We start from the raw sequence: 26,939 nt of genomic DNA, 5'->3' as shown, positions 1-26,939 counted from the left end.
AAAAGAAAATAGGTCATTTATCTGAAAAGAAAAGAAACAATGGGTGGAACCCCAACATAAACCCTTTTAGAATCGAAATTTCCATTCCAAGGAAATATCATAGGCGGCTGCTTATCATAGTGGTCGCAGTTTAACCCAAACCGTTTGCTTTATTAAATTGCTCTATGGAATATATCAAACGGTTCGTGGTAACGAACAGTAAGTAAGGAACTACCCGGCTCAATAGTAACCAAAACTCATAAAAACGGAATTTTGATATCAATAGATATATAAAAAGAATCGGCTTTTTATACTGATTTCAAATATATAAATTTCATTGAGTTTAGTCTTACTCATCAAAGGTTAAAAGCCTTAGAATTTTTTTCTGATTTTTGAGAAAAGGAGGAAACAGTGCTTAAAAGTGAAGTGATCTCAATGAAAATCACACCATCATATTCAGCGTATCAGAGAACTCTACTGTATAGGTTTGAAGCTCCTATCTGCAAAAATGTGGAATTTTGTATTTTTTGCCCGAAGAAAGATCACGGATACGTGTTTATTTGTGTGTGTGTTTTTTTTCAGGGGTGATTATATTGACCCACTGTTCCTAGAATATCGGAAGAGGACTCACTCGAACGGAAATTAAAAGTTCTGGTGCCCTTTTCAAGTTATCAAAAAATTGGAGGGCAACTAGGCCCTCTTCCCCACTCTTTTTTCCAAAATCGTCCGATCAAAATTTTGAAATGGTTATTTAGTTCATCATAGTTGAAAGGTCCAATAACTAAGTCTTTGGATTTAATATAAACACCCTCCCCCCACAGTCCCAGGGGAAAGGTCTTTAAGCTATACAATTTGCCCATTGTTTGTCCATAGTATTTGTTATTGGGATGTAGGCATACATTTTAAGGTGGGGGGGGTGCAAATTTTCTGTTGGGGGTTTTTCCACGGGGGATTTTTCATAGGGAGGGAAGTTTTTAGGAAGTGAACTTGTCAGGGGAAATTATACACTGGGGGAATTTTCCAGAATTCTTATACACATTTTTTTCTATGTCTTGATTTCTCTTTTCCGTCTCAATCTTACGCATAGAGTGGTTAAGAGTAATTATCCGGGGTAAATTTTCACCGGGATTGAGTTGTTGAGAGGATATTTCCGCGGGGAGAAGGTTTCTCCATGGAGGTGGGGCCAGATTTCCTGGCATTATTTAAAAAACGATTAGAAGTTGAATAAAAAAAGTTTTTTCGACTGAAAGTAAGGAGAATTATTAAAACTTAAAATGAACAAAAAGTATTACGTATATAAAATGGGTTGCCCCCTCCTCAACACCTCGTTCTTTATGCTAAAGTTTGAATTTTGTCGCAATTTTTTTAGAATGACTACTAAAACACATGGACCGTTTAAGTAGAACAATAAGACCCTTTTAAAAAAGTACTTAAAACTTTAGCTTAAAGAGTGAGGTGTTGAGGAGGGGGCGACCCCCCTTATATACTTAATAATTTCTGTTTGTTTGAAAAATATATTTGTTCGGTATTTTCATTGAAAAATCCCGTTTTTTGTATTCCTACCTTTTTCAGTAGCCCCTGAAATTTTTCATTAGTAGAACTCTCCTCGTGTTTCTAGAAATATCTCAGACATAAAAGCATAGGGATCAATAACTAGCAAAAGCAACTGTTCCAAAAGTAGTGAAACACTTGACAAAACTAAGGAGAATCTTTCTTGAAATAGAAGAATTTAACTCAGTCAGAAATATCTCAGTTGATGTGCCCTTTACAAAACAGTTGGAAGATTTGTATCAGTAAAACGTAGACCCGGATCTTGGAACTGAGCCAGACAGATCAAAATTCTAAGATAGATTAAAATTGTTTGTAAGAGACCGAATTCGATTTTTATTTTATTTTTGCTTATTTAAATATATATTTTTTACTTCTTCTTTCACTAATGTGTATAGTCTACTGTCCAAAGCTTTAGGAAGTTAGCTCATTTTTGTTTTCTTATTAGTGCTTGTATAGTTCATTGCAAGGCCCCCCTAAGCTAATGATATTTAAATGGTCCTTTAGTAAACAATAATCAAAATATGTAAGTAAGCATATGAAGGATCCTAAGCTGAAGCTCTCTGTAGGATTTTAAATTGGGCATTATGTGTAATAGTGAATCTTAACATAAAACACAATGTTTGGAGCGGCTTTTCTCAGTAAAATCTTGTACGCAAATTACGAGAAATGAATATTCCATTTTTTTATACACTCATTGAAATCCCGAATATAATGTTATGAATGTTTAACATTTGAACGTATTGTCATCTTTTTGTGCGTATTTTCGTTTGAAAAATCAATTACTTAAGATCTATATTTGTTATATTTACAATTAAAATAAAATTTTCTTAGACAAGAATTTTCCTCCCTAATTATATGAATTTAATTTTTCAAAGTGGTGCTTTATTACAACGTATTTGCCCTATTTCGTTGGAAAAAAACATTAATTATTATCTATAATTTTTTTTTTGCAAATTTACATACCATTTTTTTAGAAACGCCTTGAATGATTAAGTTTTTATGATTTTCTTTACTGGAAGTAAAGGATTAATTTTAAATTGAGTTGATTATTTGGCCATACATGTTCAGCTATAATAGCCTCACTAGCTGAAACTGCTATCGTGACAATCATTTGTATCATTGCAATCAAATGGAATTTGGTTTACCTAGATAGTCAATATGACACCTTGTACAATAGTCTAATGTGTAGAAATTGCATTTATTGGGTCAATGGCTGGATTTTCTTGCGCATCAACATAGCTCCCTATAATTCTCTAGGAAACGGCCATTAGATAATCCCTGGGAGTATTCAAGTTCCATTGTATGTGTTAGGACCATGCTTGCCGATTTTCAAAACATTCGGTTTAAAAGTATTTAGTAATGAACTTGAATGGTTTTTTACCTCTTCCCTCCCCCCCCCGCTCTTACATAGGCTTTATCTTAGTAACCTTAGTAAATTAAACAGAAAACATTTTCCAATAAAAATTTTCTTCACAAAATTTGTAATGTCTAAAATACCATTCCATAGCTCCATCATACTTTAGACCACTATCAAAATGTTCTGTCCATTTCTATTTGACACTTTCCTTTAATTGAGGTCCTGGTACTAAGTTTAAATGGAGTAAGTCCAGAGGAAATGAAATATCATGTGAATGAAATATTCAGTATATTTTTTGTTGTTTTTTTCACTGTCTAATACAAGGATTTATCCCTATTTGAACTGTTATTTATCGATAAGTCCAGACTGACTACTTACTCTGACTTCCTTAAAATTTCAATTCAGCATCTTCCAGCATATCTTCTATGCAGCAATATCTTGTTGCACATCTTCCAGATCCTCGACAGTTTTATTCGTGACCTTCATTTTACATCTTCTTAACTCATACGATAGTGCTTATTCTACTTCTCTCACTTTCTTTTTTTCACCATCTTGTCTATCACTTCAAAAATTCTTGCAAAAATACTATCTTTCCTCTACCAAATTTAAAGTGTTTTCACTAGCATTCCTATTGCAGCTTTTAGTTTCCTCCCAAACTAATCCTCATCTACCTTTGACTAATTGCCGTCTTTTTTTAATGGTAATATTTTCAGGAAAAAGTATATGGAAGGCAGCTTATTGAAGCAGATAGAGATTATGTAGAGCAACAGTGTGACCAAATGCTTGAAGAAGCAAAAACAAGTCTTATAAGTTTTCTGGTTGTTGGTGATCCATTCGGAGCTACCACTCACACAGACTTAGTTCTTCGAGCCAAACAAAAAGGGATAGAATGTAAAGTTATCCATAATGCATCAATTATGAATGCAGTTGGTGTCTGTGGTTTACAGGTATGTTGTATGTTGTGGTTACAGGTATGTACAAGTATGTTGAATGCAGTTGGTGTCTGTGATTTATTGCGATCTGAAATTAATTAATAGAAAAAACTCCCATTTTGTTAAAGAAAAGTAAAAATCATGTTAAACTTATGACCAGTAGAGATACATTTGTATAATAATAATCCTTCAATAATTGAAACTCATAACGACCATATGTTACTATTAAAGAATAAACGAAACCCAAAATAAACAGAAATTAAATGAACAATAGCCTAATATCCAACATGATGATAACAGATACTGATGTAGATTAATGAATAAATCTTAAAACGAATAAAAATTAAATCTAATATTCAAGTATAGCTTCATACGAAAAGAATACTATAAAGAGAAGTTTGGCTACTGCCCCTTCTTCTATTCTTCTATCTTCATCTAACCGTAATAACTTCCTCTGAGAGAATAGCAATGATAAACAAAAATAGCTTACTGATAATCTCTTAACTTATAAACATTTAGAATTTTCATTTTAGTGAAGTACCTCAAAGTGCTATTTTCAAATCTCACATAATCTCCTAAGACATGAACAACTTTATTTTGTAAAACTTTACTTTTTTCTCCTTGGATTTAGTCAGTGTTGCCAGTCAACTTTTTCACTTTTATGCAAGGTTTGATGGTCACAGGTTAGGTTTGATTTTTAACCCATTTCCTACATTTATAACCTAATTTAACCCAACCTAACTTTAACTTTTACCATCAAACCTTGCATAAGACTAAAAAAGCTGATTCTCAAAGTTAATTGAATCCAATCAGAGGAAAATGAATTTCGGACAGTCACCAGTGAATGTTGACATTAACCAGATTTAGGACATTCACAGTACCATGTATAAATTTTTAACAGTGTGCTTTAGTTTTTTCAAAGCATACACGACAACTAAAAAAAATAATTACTATAATAATCAAGGCGACTGGAAAGAACTAACGAAAATAAATTGAATATTTAACATATAAAAATATTGATTTCTTGAAATCTCAACAGTTCAAGATTTTACTTCTTGTTTTCAGTAAAGCGCAAAGGACAAAATAGGTTTTAGAATTACTACGTTCAGAGGAGATGAAAGGGGCAGTAGCCAAACTCCTGCTTATAGTAATTTGTTTCGTTTCAAGTTTGATATTTGATTTGATTCATACTCGTTTTAACCTTATTCATCCATCAGTATCTATTAGATTTATATTTGGTATGACTATTTATTTTAATTTATGTTTATTTTGGGTTTCATTTATTCTTTAATAGTAATTTCTGATGATTTGAGTTTAAATCATTGTAGGATTTCTTTTCTACTCGTTTTAAGTTTAATATGGCTCTTTACTTTTCTTCGGAAAATGTCTGCTTAGGAAAGTTTTTCTTTTCAATTTCTTTTCATTTTTTATTACCTAGGCCCGAGGGTTATTATTGGTTCGTATAATGAATGTTTCTACAGTTTTTCATTTCTTCGGCTTAAGTATTAAAATGTTCGATTCAAATTTATTAGTTGTAATTAGTTTAATTTATTTATTTCATCATCCCCATCAACATTCCTAGAAAGTCTCAACTAAATGCTATTAGCCTTTCCTGAGATATTTCAGATATGCCCTCGTGACGACTGGATGCATTTAGTTTTTATTGAGTTCAATATCCCCTCAACATTTTCTGGAAGTTTCTATTTAATACCCTTTATTGTTCCTGAGATATTTCACACTCTATTTTAAAAAGCTGGATGTACATAGTATCTGTTGATTTAGACCAACATCCCTTGAAAGTTTCAACTAAGTACCATTCGCCGATCTTCACAATGTGGACATACGCCCTTTTCGCGATCAGAAGGCACATGAATGTATTTTGATTAAGTTCAACGTCTTCCTGGACAATCTTTGAAGGTTTCAGCTTAATAACCTTAACTATACATGCGATAAAATAAGGGTTCAACTTAATAACCTTAACTATACATTCGATAAAATAAGGTTTTAACTCAATAGCCTTAACAATACATGCGATAAAATAAGGCTTCAACTTAATATCCTTAACCATACGTGCGATAAATTAAGGTTTCAACTTCATAACCTTAACTATACATGCGATAAAATAAGGTTTCACCTTAATAACCTTAACTATATATGCGATAAAATAAGGTTTCAACTTAATAACCTTAACTATGCATGCGATAAAATAAGGTTTCAACTTAATAACCTTAACTATACATGCTTGATTTCTTTGATTTCTAGGGATCGGGGTTTAAAGCAAAATTTTCGTGAAACTCTGGAAATAAAGAAAATCTTATTCAAGAATATTGCTTTGAATCTGGATACAGGTGAATATGGGTTGAACTCTATCTATGATAATTTATTAAAATCTGACAGAGTAAAGTTCAATTCACCCAATGTAGTTGACCTTTGTCCAAGTGGTATATCATTGAACGCTAATGAATCGAATCCATAAAGGTCAAAGAGGCTAGCTTCCGCCTTTTGTTTTAAATTGTTTTATTTTAGTTTTACTACTGATGACGGTCACTGTATATGTGACCGAAATATCTGGTATTTTTTGTGAAATTTATTATACACTGTCTATTAAAAAGGATTTTATCCCTATTTTGAACTTTTATTTTATCGTCATGGAAAGGCAGTGTGGTCTCCGAAATTATCTATTTGAAACATCCGATTCAATATCCTCTGAATTTTTCAACTAATAACCTTAGCCATTAGAGAGATATTGCAGACAAGTGCTTTGAAGGGAGGGGGGTTGATCCTGGGTGTGTCAGAAAAGGCTAAGAACATTCAGGTTGGACATCGAGGAATGTTGAGGGGCATTTTAAACTGAAGCAAGTTGCGTCGTTGCGTCATTTGCGTTTTACTGAAAACAAAAAACATTATAAATATATTTTTAAATGTCTATAACACTAAAAAAAAGATACAGCAAAATTAGTTTGCAATCGCTGAGGTATCCCGGAATTAAAGGAATTAAATATTAAACATTCAGTTTATTTTCCATAGTTTATTCCAATTATCTTGATTAGTGATTTATCTTTTATTTTTCGTCGATATTTCGAAATACTAAAGCACAATGTTCAAAAAACCTGCACTTTTCAATAAAGCGCAAATGACAGTTAGGGAAGGGGGAAGGGAGCAGTAGCCAAACTCTTGTTTCTAGTAGATTTTTGAATTAAAATCAAGTTGTCATCAATCTATGGCTAATTGGAAAAAAGCCAACACAGATAGTCTGAGTGAGAGGCACAGCTGGCATAAGACTTTTCAGGAATGTATAAAAATGATGTAATTTTCACCTGTGGATAAATAGTCTATCATCCATACATCCATCTTGGTGCAGAACTAAAGTAGATAGTGACAGAACTTTAGTGTTGATCGAGATTTCTGGGTTGACTCATGACAGACAATGTTGACTGGACTTGTATACAAAAGGGGGAACTGAACTTGCTTGGACTCACAGGTGAACAAGTAACTTCAGCCTAGTGGGCTTGCCTGCTTAGAGTCTCAGGCAGGCAACAGTATTTTAGGATTGACACATGACCAAAAAGTCCCCTGGACTCGCAGGCATACGGGAACTATTGTTTTCCAAGCGTTTTGGTAAACGGTCTGGGCAAGCAGCGGGAGTAGTTATGAATCTGAAACTAGACTAATACTTGTGGGTTAGCTTTTGGAGAGGCAGGCCCGCCTAGAGTCTCAGGCAGGTTAACCAAATTTTAGAATTGACACATGACGGTTAAATCGCCTGGAATTGCAGGCCAACAAGTGTCCAGTCAAAAGCCTAACAGAGCTGGCCTGCCTCTCTTGACTGTTTGCCCAGGTTTAGCACCCAATTCATAGGCTCAGATAGTTGCGCTAAAATATTGGGTTGACCAAAAAGTTGCCTGAACTCGCAAGCAAACAAGCGTCCATAGCCTAATAGGGGCCCTACCTGCCTAGAGTGTGAGGTAAGTGATTCAATTCACAAGCTCAGACAGTTACACTAACAAAAAATTAATTGAATGTTGGTTGAACAACATGACCTCTAGAATTGCAAGGCAAACAAGCGTCTGAAACCTAATAGGAAAACAAACAGAAATTATTACGTGTATAAAGGAGGTTGCCCCCTCCTCAACACCTTTCTCTTTACGCTAAAGTTTTTTAGTACTCCTAAAAAAGCGTCTTATTGTTCTAATAAAACGGCCCTTGTGTTTCAGGAGTCATTATTAAAGAATTGGGACAAAACTCAAACTATAGCGTAAAGAGCGAGGTGTTGAGGAGGGGGCAATCCCCTTTATATACGTAATAATTACTGTTCCTTTTAAGTTTTAATGTTGCTCCTTACTTTCAGTTGAAAAAACTTTCAATTGGAAGTTCGATTGGAAAGTTCTGGAAATTAAGTCTTAGAGGATAACACCCCCCTCCCCCTCCACAGCCCTCTGGGCAAGGGTTATAAGGTATGCCCTGGGGGCATATAAGGTTTTTATAGGAAGCGTTTTAGAAAAAGAAGAAGAAGAAGAATTTATTGAAAAAAAACATATCAACAAAAAATTATTGCTATAGAAAGCGTTGTCGTAGAAACTTGAAAAAGGGCTCATTCGATTGGAAATTGAAATTGCTAGTGCCCTTTTTAATAGTCGAAAGTGATTGGAAGGCAACCAACAACCTTTCCACGCCCACCATTTCCCCCAGCACATCCAATCAAAATTTTGAGATAGCCATTTTGTTCAACGTAGTTGAAAATTCTGGAAATTATACCTTTGAGCAGGACACTCCCCCAACAGTCTTCAGGGCAAGGGTTATAAGTTATACCCTGTGGGCATATAAGGTTTTTATTCAAACCTTTGTCATAGAAATTTGAAAAAGGGCTCATTCGATTGAAAATTCAAAGGGCTATTTCCCTTTTTAATAGTCGAAAGTGATTTGAGGGTAACTAACCCCCCTCTCAAACCCACCTTTTCCCCAAACACATCCAATCAAAATTTTTAGATAGCAATTTAGTTCAACTTAGTAGAAAGTTCTGGAAATTAGGTGTTTGAAGACGACAACCCCCCCCCCCCCCAGCCCTCAGGGCAAGTATTGTAAGTTATGCCCTGGGGGCATGTAAGGTTTTTATTGAAAGGGTTGTCGTAGAAACTTCAAAAGGGCTCTTGGAAATTGAAAGGGCTAGTGCAAATTCTAATGCTTGAAAGTGATTGGAGAGTGACTAACGCCCCTCCTCACGCCCACCATTTCCCCAAACACATACAATCAAAATATTGAGATAGCCATTTTGTTTAACGTAGTTGAAAGTTCTGGAAATTAGGTCTTTGAGGATGACAACCCCCTCACAGCCCTTAGGGCAAGGGTTATAATTTATGCCCTGGGAGCATATAAGGTGTTTATAGAAAGTATTGTCGTAGAAACTCAAAAAGGGCTCATTCGATTGGAAACCGAAAGGCCTAGTGCCCTTTTTAATAGTCGAAAGTGATTGGAAGGTTTGACACTTTCATAGACAGCGCAATCGCGCTGCCTATTTAAAGAACGATGTTGGCACAAGGGAATTTTTTTTCTTTTTTTTTCTTTAGATCAGGGCACTTTTTATTGAAGGAGTTGTCGTAGAAACTTTGAAAAGGGCTCATTTGATTTGAGTTTGGAGTGGCTTGTGCCCTTTTTAATAGTCGAAAGTGATTGGAAGGCAACTAACACCCCTTCCATGCCCACCTTTCCCCCAAACACATCTAATCAAAACTTTGAGCTAACCATTTTGTTCAGCGTAGTTGATTTCCAGATAGTAATTATGTTTTTAAGGAGGACACACCCCACAGCCCTCAGGGCAAGGGTTGTAAGTTATGCCCTGGGGGCATATAAGGTTTTTATAGAAAGCCTTGTCGTAGAAACTTCAAAAAAGGCTCATTCGATTAGAAAAACAACGGGCTAGTGCCCTTTTTAATAGTCGAAAGTGATTGGAGGGCAACTAACCCCTTCTCACGCCCACCTTTTCCTCAAATACATCCAATCAAAATTTTGAGATAGCCATTTTGTTCAATGTAGTTGAAAGTTCTGAAAATTAGGTCTTTGAGGATGACAACCCCCACAACCCTCAGGGCAAGGGTTGTAAGTTATGTCTTTGGGGCATATAAGGTTTTTATAGAAAGTGTGTTCGTAGAAACTTCAAAATGGGCTCATTTGATAGGAAATTGAAATAGCTAGTGCCCTTTTTAATAGTCGAAAGTGATTGGAAGGCAACTAAAACCCCTTCCACGACCACCATTTATCCAAACACATCCAATAAAAATTTTGAGATAGCCATTTTATTCAAAATAGTTGAAAGGTCCGGAAATAGTATCTTTGAGGATGTCACTCCCAGTATAAGAGTTGTAAGTTATGCCCTGGGGGCATCCCCTGTCGCGCCCATCTTTTCCCCAAACAAATCCAATCAAGATTTTTAGATAGCCATTTTGTTCAACGTAGTTAAAAATTTTAGAAATTAGGTCTTTGGAGATGATAATCCCCTCAGAGCCCACTGGGCAAGGGTTCTTAGCTATACCCTGAGGGCATAGAAGGTTTTTATAGTTGGCGACGTTGTAAAAACTTAAGAAAGGGTTCATTCGATTGGAAATTAAAAGGGCTTGTGCCTTTTTAATAGTCAAAAGTGATTGGAGGATAACTAACACCCCTCTCACACCCACCATTTCCTCAAATACATCCAGTCACAATTTTCAGATATCCATTTTGTTCGACTTAGTTGAAAAGTCCGGACATTATGTTTTTGAGAATCACACTCCCCCCACTGCCCTCAGGGCAAGGGTTGCAAGTTATGCTCTTGGGGCCATATAATTTTTTTTTATAGAAAGCGTTGTCGCAGAAAATTCAAAAAGGAATCATTCGATCGGAAATAGAAACGGCTAGTGCCCTTTTTAATAGTCGAAAGTGATTGGAGGGCAACTAACCCCCCTCTCATGCCAACCTTTTCCCCAAACACATCCAATCAAAATTTTGAAATAGCAATTTTGTTCAACGTAGTTGAAAGTTCTGCAAATTAGGTCTTTGAGGATGACAACCCTCCACCCAAGAGCCCTCAGGGCAAGGGTTGTAAGTTATGCCTTTGGGGCATAAAAGGTTTTTATCGAAAGTGTTGTCATATAAACTTCAAAAAGGGCTCATTTGATTGGAAATTGAAATGGCTTTGTGCCCTTTTTAATAGTCGAAAGTGATTGGAAGGTAACTAGCACCCCTCCCACGCCCACCATTTATCCAAACACATCCAATCAACATTTTGAGATAGCCATTCTGTTCAAAGTAGTTGAAAGGTCTCAAAAATAATATCTTTGAGGATGACACTCCCCCCCACAGCCCTCAGGATAAGGGTTGTAAGTTATGCCCTGGGGGCATATAAAAGTTTTATTGAAAGCATTGCCGTAGAATCGTAGAAACTTGAAAAAGGGATCATTCGATTGGAAATTCAAAGGGATAGTGCCCTTTTTAATCGTCGAAACTGATTTGAGGGCAACTAATCCCCCTGTCATGCCCACCTTTTCCCCAAACACATCCAATCAAAATTTTCAGATAGCCATTTTGTTCAACGTAGTTAAAAGTTTTAGAAATTGGGTCTTTGAGAACGATAATCCCCTTTGAGCCCTCGGGGCAAGGGTTCTAAGTTATGCCCTGGGGGAATATAAGGTTTATATAGATAGTGATGTTGTAGAAACTTCAAAAAGGGCTCATTCGGTTGTAAATTAGAAGGGATTGTGTCTTTTTTAATAGTCGAAAGTGATGGGTGGATAACTAACACCACTCTCACACCCACCATTTCCCCAAAAACATCTAATCACAGTTTTCATACTGTGATTTCATAGTGTGATATCCATTTTGCTCAAAGTAGTTAGAAAGTCTGGGAATTACGTTTTTGAGGATGACACTCCCCCCTCAGCCCTCACGGCAAGGGTTGTAAGATATGCCCTGGGGGCATATAATGTTTTTCTTATATAAGCGTTGTCGTAGAAACTTCAAAAAGGAATCCTCCTATTGTAAATAGAAACGGCTAGTGCCCTTTTTAATAGTCGAAAGTGATTGGAGGGAAAGTAAATCTCACGCCCACCATTTCCCCAAACACATCCAATCAAAATTTTTAGATAACTATTTTTTTCAACGTAGTTGAAAATTCCGGAAATTATGTCTTTGAGGATGACAACCCCCTCACAGCCCTCAGGGTTTTAAGTTATGCCCTGGGGCGTATAAGGTTTTTGTAGAAAGCGTTGTCGTAGAAACTTCAAAATGGGCTCAATCGATTGGAAATTGAAAGGGCTAGCGCCCTTTTTAATAGTCGGAAGTGATCGGAGCTGAAATAACCCCCCTCTCACGCCCACCATTTCCCCAAACACATCCAATCAAAATTTTGAGATAATATTTCTCTTCAACGTAGTTGAAAGTTCGGGAAATTAGTTCTTTGAGGATGACAACCCCCTCCCCCCCAGCCCTCGGGGCAAGGGGTTTAAGTTATGCCCCTGGGGCATATAAAGTTTTAATTGAGTGTGTTGTCGTAGAAACTTCAAAAGGGCTCATTCGAATGGAAATTGAAATGGCTAGTGCCCTTTTAATAGTTGGCAGTGATTGGAGAGCAGCTAACGCCCCACTCACGCCCACCATTTCCCCAAACACATCCAATCAAAATTTTGAAATAGTCGTTTTGTTTAACGTAGTTTAAAATTCTGGAAACTAGGTATTTGAGGATGACAATCCCCTCACATCCCTCAGGGCAAGGGTTGTAATTTATGTCCTGGGGGCATATAAGGTGTTTATAGAAATTATTGTCGTATAAACTCGAAAAGGGATCATTCAATTAGAAACTGGATGGGCTAGTGCCCGTCTTAATAGTCGAAAGTGATTGGAAGGCTTGATATTTTTATAGTAAAGATCGATTTGGGTACAAGGTATTTTTTTTTTTTTTTTAGACCAGGGTACTTCGTATCGAAGGAGTTGTCCTAGGAACTTCGAAAAGGGCTCTTTCGATTGAAAATAGAAAGGGCCCATGCCCTTTTTAATAGTAGAAAGTGATTGGAGGGTATCTAGTCCCACGCCCACCCTCCCATTTACCCTTTATGTTTAAAAACTAAATGTTGCCTTAAGATTAAATCAAATTACACTGTGTTAATGCTAATTCCCAATAAGGCATCTCAGCAGTATCCCAGGAACGACTGAGGGTATTATGTTCAAACTTTCGGGGCTACTTTTGCTCTTAAAATTTAAGCAAATCAAAATAACTTAAGTGTATCCAAGCTAAAGAAAGTAAACAGATTTTTTTTTGCGAATGGTATCAAGTTTTCTATTTCAGGTCAACTAAAGGAGGTATGAAACTAAATTAAACATTACTATTTGTGTACAGATTTTTAAAATTTGCATGTTGTTAAAATTTGCAGAAAAATTTTCTCCAGCATACAAATAGCAGGCCAAACTGTAAAGTCTTAGAAAAACAAAATATTTCAAGTATTATTTTCTTTTTCTTTGAAAAGACTGTGTCAATATAAAACGAACAGCAATTAATTAAAAAAACTTTTTCCACAAAATAAGTTTTTCAAAGAAAAGTAAAGAACTCCATTAAACCAAAAAAAGTAAAAATAAAATGCCATCCCAAGGCCAGAACATAATTTGCACTTTACTGAAAAAAATACAAAGGGAATGTGCATTGTCAGTTTAATATACATATATTGATATTTAGTATATTATCAAATTGTTAATATTATTTGATTTATTAAAGTTATAAAAGTAAAAACATCTATATTTTTTCAGTAAAGTGCAAATTATGTTCTGGCCTTGGGAAGGTATAGGGTTTTTGAGCCCTACTCAAGTTAATTTCTGCTTGTTTTGAGTTTGACTCGGTTATTTATTGTAATTTCTGTTCGTTTTTGGTTTCATTTAGTTATCGATGCTGATTTGTGGTAGTTTCACCCTTGGTAGATTATTTGATTTTTGCTCATTTACGGTTTAATGGAGTTCTTTACTTTTCTTTGAAAAACTCATTCTGTGGAAAAAGCTTTTTGTAATTAATCTGTAAATAGATCGTCAAATTTATGTCTCCAACTGGTTTGAATTTTACATCCTCAAGTTCCTTGGACTAAAAAACTTAATGTTTAAGTTAAAGGCAAAGGCCTAGAAACCCAAAATATTCTTCGAAAAGGAGCTGCATATTTTCACGAACGGATGAAAAGTTTATCCTAAAGTCCCTGGCTCAAACGGTATATTTTGTTTTTTTCTTCCCTTCGGCTTGGAATTTTCAGGGACCAGCATTTCAGAAACAACACAAAAAATAGATGAATTACTACGACAGAAATACAAGAAATTGTTTAAGAAGCAGTCCTTAAACTTATAGATTTTAGTTGGTACAGCCCGAATTACCCCTTTCCCGCTCAGATGTATGTTATAACTAAAGGAGAAATCCTTCGACCTACCCCCTAAGATCGCTGTAGCGCAAATCCGTGGAAATATGGGTGTTTAAGCTTAAAAACAAAGTTGTCTGAATCCCCCCCCTTCGAAATGGGGATTAGGTCTAACCTGGTTTAGATCTCTTGCAAGATTAATTTAGAAAATAAATTTTTTTCCGAGGGAAGTAAGGAGCGAAGTTGAAACAAAAATTATTACTTTACAGCCTATCTAACATATATCAATAAAACTGGTGCAAATAAATCAACTGGGGAAATTTCCCTATGTTTGTAGGATTACAGAAAAATAGCGCTTTATTGAAAACACAAGAGCCAAGTATAAAAAATGATTTAGGAGTCAAAAGTAAATACGTAGCCTCACAACAACAAACTAATCTATAACGCTTTTCATAGTCTTACAGGAGCTGTGATATCAGTAACTTTCAGTATACAATTAAAATTATCTTAAAAACTTAGGCACAAATATAATATGTTTACGGTCATTAAAGAGCATAAAAAGTAATGGATTGATTTATTGGGTAACATCTTGGCCTCACTTACTCAAAATGAAGAGCATATCAACCATAATAGACTCTGGAGATCCAGTTATTTCTCTTTATAAAACGGAGAATTCCAAATTGTGATACAAATTTTAAGGCTAGTCTGTAGCAAGGGCGGATCCAGGATTTTTTTTCGGGGGAGGGGTTACTAATTTTTGACTTTTTTGGGGGGGTTACTAATTTTTGACTCGGGCAAAAATTTCGGGGGGGGGGGGGGTCAAGCCGGGTAACCCCCCCCCCCTGGATACGGCCTTGGTCTGTAGTCTTAATACTAATGAGATTCCTTCACTTCAAACTTGTCTACAAAATAATCATGAAATGTCTTTTCAGATCCAAAATGACAGTCAATCATTGAACTGAGCTCATTGTGCAGAAGTGATGCCAAATTAAAAGAATAATTAAATATATCAACAATCTAAAAAGGCTTTACTTTTATACTGTGAAAAGTGCCCTTAAATGTTTATTTTTACCGTGCCAAAACTCTTATATTATTTTGTGTTTTCAGTAGAGCGCTAGTTTTCTGTAATCCTTCAAACATAGGAAAATATCACCAGTTGATTTACTTGCACTAGTTTTATTGATATATGTTAGATAGGCTGTGAAGTAATAATTTTTGTTCATTTTCTAATTTCAGCTTCGCTTTTTACTTCCCTCGGAAAAACTGTTTTTTAAGTTAATCTCTGCTCGTTTTTGATTAAAATTTAGTTTAGAAACAATACTGCCATGATCTTTTTTGTTTTACGGCATAACTTCTGTTAGTTTTAATGTTGCTCCTTAGTTTCAGTTCAAAACTTTTTTTTTTATATAGTTTCTAATCACCTCCAATCTAAAGAAGAATAGTGACGTTTCTTTTTGTAATTTTTTTTTTAAGAATAAATAGACCTTTAATTCTTTGTTTTAAAAATTAAATTAAGTAGCACTTACGAAAGTAGCTCCAGGTGAGTCGCTTCGGCACCAAAGGTTAACTAAGCGGACAGGTTTGCTTATCGCCATGCTTGTGGGAAATTTTTCTAGCTCAACAGACGTGTGCCTTAGGCTTAGAGAGTTATTTGACCTGTCCCTAAATAGAAAAGCCGTTCATTACCAGGGTTGCCACCCCTAGTGATTTATCACTATTTCTAGTGATTTTTATGTTGCTAGTGATTTTTTTTTTAGCTAGCGATTTATAGTGTTTTTCGTTCTAAAACTAGTGATTTTGTCAGAAATCTAGTGATTTTTCACGATATAGCGCGTAGATTCATGATTCAATCGAATAAATCATACAAGAAGCTAACTAATAACAAAACACACAAAATAGTGATTCACTTCAGTTCCTAATATGTTCCAGATTTGCATTCTATGCAAATATACTGCCTTTGAAACTTCGGATTTCCCGCCATATGTCCATATCAAATACGACCCCAGAGTGTTATCATCAAGATAATGGGCAAAGTAGTTAATCGCGAAATTGCAAAAATGTTCTATACTTCCTGTTTTACAACGTTTGCTCAGGTCAAATTTTGTCTTCATATTTATGGTTTTTTTTTCTCTCTGTAATCTATCAGTTCTAAATTAGATTTTCCTCTGCTAAAACCTTTGAAAGTGAAGTGAATGATGGGTATGAATAGACACTCTACATCTGTAAATAGAACAGAAATGATGTAATTGAAAAATAAGAAGGTAGGTAGGTATACATTAAATATAATTTTCTAAATGAAAAAAAGTAATCATTGAAAAAATAAGTAGGACTTAGTTCTTCTTTTTCTAAAAGGATTTTTAATCCAACTAGATAGATTAAATCGATTGTAGTTTGATGATTGAAGTCGGTTGGGCGGAGGGGGGGGGTATCTACTCTGGGAATGGTCTAATGATTTTAATTTGTAGGCTACTTCTTACATCTAATCCAAACTCCAATAATTCTCCAAATTCTCTTATTTGTAATTGAAACCCCAAATAAGCACAGATAACTTCCTATTCTTTAAGTTTTTGGATTTATGTGCTAATACATCAAACAGTTTGTGGCAAAGAACTGTACCAATGGAGCTACAAGGCTCAATAGTAACCGAAATTCTAGAAACGGAATTGATATCAATCAGAATTCCATCGGCTTAGTAAGTTGATTCCAAATATATAAGATTCATTAAGCTTAGTTTTACCCATAAAAGGCTAATAAACCATGAAAATTTGGCTGATTTCTGAAAGAGGGAGGAAACACTCAATTAAATTGAAAGAATTTTAACTAAAACCGAACTATTAGATTCGGCGCATCGGAGAACCCTACTGTAGAGGTTTGAAGCCCCTACCTCCAAAAGTGTTGAATTTTGTATTATTTGCCAGTAGAAAAATCACGGATGCGTGTTCTTTTTTTCCCAGGGGTGATTGTATCGAACCAACGGTCCAATAACATCGGGAGAGGGCTCATTTGAACGGAAATTAAAATTTCTAGTGTCCCTTTTATTTGAACAAAAAGATTGGACGGCTACTAGCCTCCCTGTCAAATCCCTTTTCTCCCAAAAAAAATGTTCCATCAAAAGTTTGAGATAGTCATTTTGTTTAACATAGTTGAAAGGTTTCAAAAGTATACCTTTAGATTTAACATGACCCACACAGCCCCTGAGGATAGGTCTTGGGATGAAAGTATGCTAAGGATAATATACGATCTATGAAAACCAGTTTCGTAGCCACAAAGACAATAAACGGGTGACAGAATAAATTGGACTTGTATAACTTGGGGTATATATTTGCACATTAGGGGAGTGGGGGTAAGGTTAGGTTACTTTACCCCCACACCCCCCTAATGTGCAACTGTATAGCCCAAATTACGTTATTATATAAACTAAAGTATTATATTTTTATCATATTTTGGCATATTTCATTAGGATTAACATAACTTTACTTCTTTAGTGTGTTCCGTATAATTAACAAGTACCTCTTTATTTTTAAGAAGCAATAACACCGATGCTTATCGAAATTTGTGAAGAGTGTGACACACTTTTGCCATGGAATTATAAAAAGCCATTTTCAAAAGTGTCGCTAGTATCAATTCGGGAACAGGGAGGAAGCAAGAATTGTGTTTAGTTCTCTGCATTAAGATGCATAAAGGCATTTCTCAAAATTTCAAGGGTCATTTTCACTTGTGAAAAAACGAAACATTTATCTAAAGGTATTTTTCCACTTTTAAGGGGTAATTTTATCCCCTTCCTGTGTGTGTGCCTGTATAGAACATGGTAAAGAAACAAAACAATCATTAATTACAATGATAAAGGGTATTAAAATTCTTGTGATTTCTAGTGATTTCTGGTCAATAATCTAATGATTTATGTGCTGATCTAGTGGTGTTTGTTTTCAAGAATCTAGTGATTTTTTTCTCACTGGATGGCAACCCTGTTCATTACTTACAAATGACTCGAAATTTCAAAAGAGAGAATTTATTGTGTAGGTACGATAAATAGTATTATAAACTAAGTTTGTTTTCATTTAAAAAATTTTGGGAAGAATTGCCTGAATTCTCCTACAGAACTGTTTTCATTTGTCTTTCTTCCTCTTTGGATACACAATCTTGTGTATGGAGAGACTTGTACAGCGGAATTGTCAAGTAAATAATTTGAGTAAGCAAGTATAACAATAAGTAATCCTTCTTTTAATATACAACTTTGAGTGGTGCCAGAACCACTAAGTGGCAAGGGGTCGGGGTCAGGAGCGTAATTTCCTATGGGACAGAGGGATCAACTGCCTCTCCCAGACCATAGTTTTTCCCCCAGTCCCCCCCATCTGAAATTTAGTTTTTTCAAAAGTGTTGTCAAAACTAAGATAAGCCTGCATTATTCAAGCATTCACTGAAACAGGTCAGTTTTCTTTAGTACATCTTTACCTTTTTTTATTACTATATGGCTCGTTTTTAAGTTTTCTCTGTCATTTTCACTTGATTTGGGAAAATTGGCTCCAGATTTTACACACACCCCCACATACAGGATTTTGAAAAAAATATGCGATACAATGGGGTATGGATTTAGTGATCTACTAAGAATGTCGTTGGAAACCATGTACTGGATGACCTCTGTTCATTTTGAATCAAAATGCTTGACAAAATGCCTTCCCGGGACAAGCTTTAAAAATGAGTGCATCCCATTTATAAAAACAGTGAAATTATCTGAAAATGATCGTATAGAAGGGGACAAAACCGTGGTTGAAAAAAAAAACAGAATTAGGAATCGAACCCAAGACATCTAATTTGAAGTTCAACTCTAATTTGAAGTTTAATTTGAAGACAATCTAATTTGAAGTCCACGCCTCTAATAATCTGGTTTGATATATTTTTTTTCTGTACCTTAGTTGCGTAGCTTATTAAGGGGGCCTCCAGTTAAAGGTTTTGGACCATAATTATCACAATGATGATATCGTTTTACACTTCCAAGCTTTTCAAACAGTTCGTGCTAAACAAACTGTAAGTAAGAGATGACACGGCTCAATAGTAACCGAAACTCTAAAAGACGGAATTTTGATATCAATAGACACATCAAAAGAATCGCATTTTCATGCTGATTTTAGATATATAAGTTTCATCAAGTTTAGTCCTACCCATCAAAAGTTACAAGAAAATTTGCCTTATTTTCGAAAAAAGGGGGAAACATCCCCTTAAAGATCATAGAACCTTAATGAAAACCACGCCGTCAGATTCAGTGTATTAGAGAACCTTACTGTAGAGGTTTAAAGCTCCCATCTGCAAAAATGTGGAATTTTGTATTTTTTGCCAGAGGAAAGATCACGGATGCGTGTTTATTTGTTTTTTCTTTTTCTCAGCAGTGATCGTATCGACCCAGTAGTCCTAGAAGGTTGCGAGAGGGCTCATTCGAACGGAAATTAAAAGTTCTAGTGCTCTTTTTAAGTGACAAAAAAAATTGGATGGAAACTAGTATCACTTTTTAAAAAAAAAAACTGCATTTTCATGCTCAAGCTATGCTCACCAGTTTACCAACGGAGACTCTTGACCATTCTACAATAGCCACATTAAAAAGCGCAACTTAAATTTTTCGAGGGTGTACTAAATCATGAACAAGTACCACTTCATTATTGTATTTTGGTTTTTATTTTTTCCGCAGCTAGTTAAAGTCAAGAACGAATAGTAAAGCTTATAGTAATTGAATATTACTAGAATACCAAAAGTTTGTAATAAAACCTTATTACTTTCCTAGAAACCAGCATCATTCATTTATACAGAAAAAGTTACCCCGAATGAGGTTCGAATTCGATGCCTTGGGATGACATGGCCTACGCTCTACTGACAAAGCCACCAACGCTTACATATTATAAAAGAATATTCAGTTTGAGACAATATCGAAAAAGAGTTATATAAAGGACCGATTTAGTTCATTATAAATGGGACCCAGGGGGGGGGCGCAAAATAGGTTGATCAAAAAAAAAAAATTGTAAAGTTCTACCAAATCATATTATTGAGTTAGGACAAAAGTGAATACACCATTCGATGCCTTTTTTTATTCATTTCTATCGGAAATGAATTTCAGCCCCCCCCCCCCTCTATATGCCAATTCAGGGTTAGGTTAGGTATATAAAGGGGGGGGGCTTAAATTCATTTCCAATAGAAATGATTATTATATTTGTAATCATCATAAAAAAAGCCATCGAATTGTGCAATCACTTTATTCCTAACTCAATAATATGATTTGGTAGCACTTTACCAAAATTTTTAGGGGGGGGGCAAAATAGGTTAATCCAATAGACTTGCGTTAGGAGCAAGTTTAATTAACGCAAACTTGAGTTAATTAAGTAAATTTCACTACGTTGGACTACGTTAGGGGGGGCCGTTCCCCCTCCCCCTGGATCAGCCACTGATGGTACCTATGTTAGTTTCATCAGATATAGCTGAAAACCTAGTAAAGAACAAAGCATGGCACAAAGTAACTAAAAGTTCAAATAATTACATAAAAGATTGATGTAAAATCAATTCGATGAATTCATTTGTAGATTTTATTTCTATGCTTGCAATATTTGCATTATCTACTTAAGAAGTGACACCAAAAGTGTTTTTTTGTCAGGGCCTAATTTGTTATGGGGTAGGGGGCAAGTACCCCCCCCCGACCCCAGTTTACCCCCCCCCCCCCCCCCGCCCCAGCTGAAATTTAGTTTCTTCAAAAATCTTGTCGAAACTTAGATAACCCTGCATAATTCAGAGAAACGGGTCAGTTTTCATTGGGACTTCTTTGTATTTATGGTACTATAAGACTTTTTTTATTTCTCGGTGACGTTTTCACTTGATCTGTGAAAGTTTGGTTCACCTTTGCCCCCCCCCCCCTTCAGGCTTTTGACGAAATTACGAATTGACGAAGATGGTAGAATTGCTAGAGGTCACGTAGATATGAGCAATAGCTTTCAAATGAGCCATTAACCGTCACTCTAAAAAGTTCTGGTAGCCCAGTAGCCCCAGCTTTTCCATTTGAAACAAGGCACGCAAAATGCCGTTTTTAGTGCCATTTGGAACTTGCCGATGGTGGAAATTATAGGAAGTAAGGACGTAAATATGAGCAATATCTTTTATATGAGCTACTAAAAATTTGTCTAGGATACAGGTGATACCAAAACGCCCAATAACAATACGCGTGATATCGTGATGTCCGATACCAATACAGCGTATAACCCTTTCCCCAGAGGGACTATGGAGGGTCATATCATCATTAAAACCATAGATATTGGCCCTTTGAACTATGTTGTACAAAATGGCTATCTCAAAATTTTGATTGGATGACTTTGGGGAGGGGGTCTGTAGGAAGGGGCGACTAGTGGTCTGTAGGGAGAAGGGACTAGTTGCCCTCCAATCTTTTGGTCACTTAAAAAGGACACTTACAAATTTAATTCCCTTTTGACTGAGCTATTACACAAATCTCTATGATGCTCTGGCCACCCCCTAACCCTGCTATAAAAAAAAAGAATCAAAAAAGGAGACAGATCAGTCCTACCGATGCAAAAAGGCAATTTTTTTTGTTGTTCAAGTAGAGGGACAGTAATTCCCTTGTGAAAGGTTTTCGACCATGCTGATTCTAGTGGTAGCCTACGCTTTTCATTTTGATCTGATGCCATTTCGAGGGGTTTCAGGTTTTTTTCGAAATCAACATAAATTTCTTTTTGCAATTTTTACTTTTTGAACATTTACTTTTAAGACAAAAGGAAACAATAGTCACCATTCCTGAATCAGTGTCAGTGTCAGCTTTTTTCTAAACGTGGTTTCTAACTTTTGGTTACTATGGGTTGTGGTTCGCTCTTTACTTGGTTGCAGCTACCGCTGCAACCATAATGTTGTTTTGATGGAGGCAAAATAATGTATTGGGGGATGAGTATGCATTAAACTTTCAGTTTGTGCTAAGACAGTGGGTGATTTGACTCGCAATAAGCAAAACATACCTGTAAAGCGCACTTTAATATTTTGGTAGTTTATAGGCCCATTTGTTTTGTATAACCCCCCTCACCCAGACTTCCTCTACCAATAGGGAGATCTCTTGCATCCAAAGTCTAAAGAAATTTAGCGGATAAATTAGAAATAGTGGCCATCAATTTTTGTTCCCGTTTGTAATACATTCAATCACCCCCCCCCCCCCCCCAAAAAAAAAGAAGAAGAAACTTCCCATCTATGTTTAATTACATTCGAAAAGAACGATTTGATAGGGGAAACTTCAAAGAATAGCTCATATGGACTCGCTATTGCTATGAAAACCAGTAAAAGCATGTATAAATGAATAAATATATATATATATATATATATATATATATATATATATATATATATATATATATATATATATATATATATATATATATATATATATATATATATATATATATATATATATATATATATATATATATATATATATATATATATATATATATATATATATAAAGGGTGAGTGAAGTTCAGATTACAAGTGTAGTAATGTAAAAAAAGGAGCAAAATAGTAAATATTAAAAAATTGTGATAATAACTATACATTATAATAATTATGATAATTATAAACCCTGAAAAGTGATAATAATTAAAACCCATATTTCCCAAGAATCCTTGTTTACACACTTGCCTTGAATTGCTGAAGAAATTTACCCTCAGCACTTCTCTTCTCAAAATAATATTACAACCTTAATCTCTCCTAGGACTAGAAATCTAGCAAAGATTTGAAAGAGTATCTACGTGAAATAAAAGCATTTATATATTTCTATTTCCAGTTGTACAACTTTGGAGAGACTGTGTCTATTCCTTTTTGGATAGATAATTGGAAACCGACTAGCTTTTGTGATAAAATCATTAGAAATAGGAAGAACAAACTTCATACTTTATGTCTACTGGGTAAGCTATAGGCTCAATATCTTTTCTAGTCCAGGAAGTGTGTGAGAAAAAAAATTCCCAATAGTCCAGGCGCCAAGCGCAAAAATCTTGACCCCCCCGTGTTGTAAAAGGTACAAATTGTTGGAGAACGGATTCTGGCCATTTTGACCCTGCTTATCACGAATCTGCCAGGACCCGTGACCGCCAGCACTGGCATGACCCGCAAATTTCAAATGTTTAATTTTTGGAGATGTAACAGGAGTAAATTCTTAACTTTATGCTTTAACTGATGAAAAATTAACGAAGGTAATGTTTCATTAATTTTTTCTAAGCGAATATGGTAATCAGAGTGCCAAAGCATGCCAGAATAGAAATAACTGGATGCAAATAAACTCATCTGATCACTGACTTTAGCAGACAAAAAAAATGCCACCCAACAAAGCATAACAATAGGTGTTGCTTTGGTCAGTATTCGTGAAGTTTACCTTTGTACTTATGACCTTGGACCTTGTCAGGATAATGACTGAGGCTAAACTAGAAAACTAAGCTTCTTCATTGCATAATGTTACTTTTTAATTGATTACTTTTTATGTTTTAATTTGATTATTTAATAATGTTACATAATGTTACTTTTTAATTTGATTATTTGCTGGCTAAAATAGGTTACTAAGAGGCAAATATAAGAAAATGCATTTTTCAGTGACTTATTTCAAAATTTTCCACCATAAAGTAGTCAAAAATCCTAAGTTTGCCTCCTATGGCAGCAAAGTGGTGATAACAGGATCCACCAGTTCTTCAGACTCGCTAAAAGCTCAGCCAAAATCCAGTGAATTATGCACAAACAGCTTAAGAATATTGCCTTATACAATGACAGACCACTGTAGAAGGGCACGTTTTATGTGATATTTAAAGGAGTTTTCCATAGGAGGCAAATACTTCACATCTTTTTTTCCTTTGTAACAAATGCACTTGTAGATTGTTCAATGTCAGGGATTCACTGGTTTTTTTACCACACAGCCAAGCACCACTTTTTGACGTAGTTTAGTAATGTCTTCCTCATATTTTGGCAGATTTGAGATGTTGCATTGAACAATGGAATAAATATTTACCATGAGCTGCAGAGTTTTCTGCAGCACAAACTAAAGTTAAATTCCCTTTCAAATAGAAAAAGCTCACTGTATCACAACCACTAATGCGGTAGATCAATCCTATAGAATTTACTAATACTGACTCCATGTTTTTCATGATAAGATGTACTGGTATCAGCTTTTCTCCCATGTACAGACACGATTCTGGCTCTTCAACTATGCTAAGAGAGGCCAACTCTTTGAAATGGTGGATTAGAATAATAACATGTTAAAGCTACTATTCCTCTGAATTGAGAAGCAATCCCAGCAAACAGGCTAGAGCAAAGCTGGAAGCTTACTTTCAATAGATAGTAAAGTTGGAGTTTTAATTATCCTCGGGGCCTTTTAGCCACTCAGCAAAACAGTTGCAGAAAAAGCAGAAATACTGCCACTGACCCTTTAGAGTTATAAAAATTAAGTTGTACTGCCTATAATCAGATGCCTGTCAATAATATACCATACACAGCACTCTGTAAAGCAATAAAAACATTACCAAAAATTGCTCTGGTTTGTCAACGTTTCATGGTGACTTTGCTAATAATTGGTTGTGTTTTTTTTTTGTTTTACAATTTTCAATGTTTTATTTAAAAAAAAACCCACCAAATTCAGAAAACTCCTTTCCCTCTTAAACCAGCAACTAAATGACTTCCATGACGTTGGGATTTATATTCCCAACGTCATTGGGAAATAATTTATTTCCCAACGTCATTGGGAAATAAATTCCCAATGACGTTGGGATTTTATTTTACATTTTATTTTATTTCATTTTATTAAAAAAAAAAAACTAAGTCTCCAAATTCCTGAAACTCCGTTCTCTCTTAAATCAGCAACTAAATGACTTCCATACAGGAACAGAACAGGACTGCCATACCTTTTGAGAAACTAAAAGGTGTCAAAATTAACCTAAAGTACCCAGTTTTGGCTAATCATTTAAACTTTAAAAGAATTTAAGGAAAACCTTACTAAATTCTAATGGGAAATTTTAGAAAATGATAGATGGAAGCTTTGAAAAGTGAAAATGCGACAATCTTGTCATTGTATGTTTATATGGCATCTCTTTGGATGTGATATGCTTCTCTTAGAAAACTTACTGTACAGCAATTTGTTTTGATATATGGCATTGTTAAAGCTACCCTTCCTCTGAACTGGAAAGCAATCCCAGCAAACAGGCTAGAACAAAGGTAGATGTTTTACTTACAAAATATAGTAAAATTGGAGCTTTCATTAACCTTAGGGCCTTTTAGCCAGTCAGTAAAGAAGTTGCACACAAGGCAGAAATTCTGCCACTGGTCCTTTAGAGTTATTAAATAAAAAAAACAAGTTTTTGAAACTGAAAGTAAGGAGCGACATTAAAACTTAAAACGAACAGAAATTATTCCGTATATGAAAGGGGATGTACCCTCATCAACGCCTCGCTCTTTACGCTAAAGTTTGACTTTCCCACAACTTTATTTTTTTAAACAATAAAAAACTTTAGCGTAAAGAGCGAGGCGTTGAGGAGGGGACATCCCCTTTCATATACGGAATAATTTCTGTTCATTTTAAGCTTTAATGTCGCTCTTTACTTTCAGTTTCAAAAACTTGTTTTTTTTTTATTTAATTTATGATCGTTTTTTAGTTACTGCAGCTTTTATTTTTGCTCGCTGTTATTGAATAAGTAAAACAAAATTTGCATATTAATTTTACTTTTCTTTTGCTAAATGGCTTTCTCTAAATTTGGTTCTGGTGTAATTTACAAATTAACTTACGTAACGAATTTCTATATTCGTATATTTTTATTACGTATATTATGGGGTTTGCCCCCTAGTCAATACCTCGCTCTTTACGTTAAATTCAAATCGTGTTCCAATTCTTTAAGAATGACTCCTTATTATCTAAGGCCGTTAATTATAATAAATATCTCTGATGAAAGTACAAAAAAATTTGTTCCCTTGTGAATCAGACGAAATTGGGAAAAAAGGGGCGTGGGAGGGGGCCAAGTTACCCTCCAGCACTTTTGGTCTCTGAAAAAGGAACTATAACTTTTAATTTCCGTTCGAATGAGCTCTCTCTTGATGTTGTAGGACCACGGGGTCGGTACGATTACCCCTTAAAAAAAATAATAAACAGGCATCCGTGATCTCTTCTGGCAAAATATACAAAGTTGCACATTTTTGCAGATATGAGCTTGAAACCAATGTAATAGGGTTTTCTGATACGCTGAATCTGACGGTGTGATTTTCATTAAAATTCTTTCACTTGTAAGGGAGCCTTTTATGAGTAATACTAAACTTAATACAATTTATGTATTTAGAATCAGCAATATAAGCCCATTCTTTTGGTAAATTTTTTGAAATGAAAATTCTGTTTTTTAAAGTTTCGATTACTATTGAGCCGTATCTCTTTTTTTATCGGTTTTTTATTACGTATTTGTTTTTACGTATATGAGAGGGTTCTCCTCTTAGTCAATACCACGCTCTTTACGCTAAAGTTAAAATTTTGTTTAAATCACAAACCCCTGAATCACAAAGAACTGTAGCGTAAAGAGCGAGGTATTGACTTGGGGGCGAACCCCCTCATATACGTAATAATTTCTGTTCGTTTTAAGTTCTAATGTTGCTTCTTACTTTCAGTTGAAAAAACTTGTTTTGTTTTTTTAATTTAATTTATGATCGTTTCTTAAATAAGGCTGGGAAATCCGGTGCCCCCTTCATAGAAATGTCCCTTACCCCAAGGAAACATCCTCCACGGA

The 26,939-nt window shown here is 35.1% G+C and overlaps 1 protein-coding gene across 2 annotated transcripts in view; it reads left to right on the top strand.

Moving 5' to 3' along the window:
- The window catches only part of Dph5 (diphthine methyl ester synthase), a 43,064-nt gene that overhangs the window by 3,715 nt on the left and 12,410 nt on the right, over positions 1-26,939 (top strand). For both annotated transcript variants that reach the window (XM_089091393.1, XM_089091394.1), the window contains exons 2-3: positions 3,601-3,834; positions 22,982-23,102. In XM_089091393.1, coding sequence (XP_088947519.1) covers positions 3,601-3,834; positions 22,982-23,102 — 355 coding nt within the window. The remainder of the gene's footprint in view (positions 1-3,600; positions 3,835-22,981; positions 23,103-26,939) is intronic.

The sequence above is a fragment of the Artemia sp. Qi Xiang Cuo genome, chromosome 7 (assembly GCF_049724085.1).
Source record: "Artemia sp. Qi Xiang Cuo chromosome 7, ASM4972408v1, whole genome shotgun sequence".
NCBI classification, from domain to species: domain Eukaryota; kingdom Metazoa; phylum Arthropoda; class Branchiopoda; order Anostraca; family Artemiidae; genus Artemia; species Artemia sp. Qi Xiang Cuo.
This window is presented reverse-complemented; position numbering and strand designations above follow the sequence as displayed.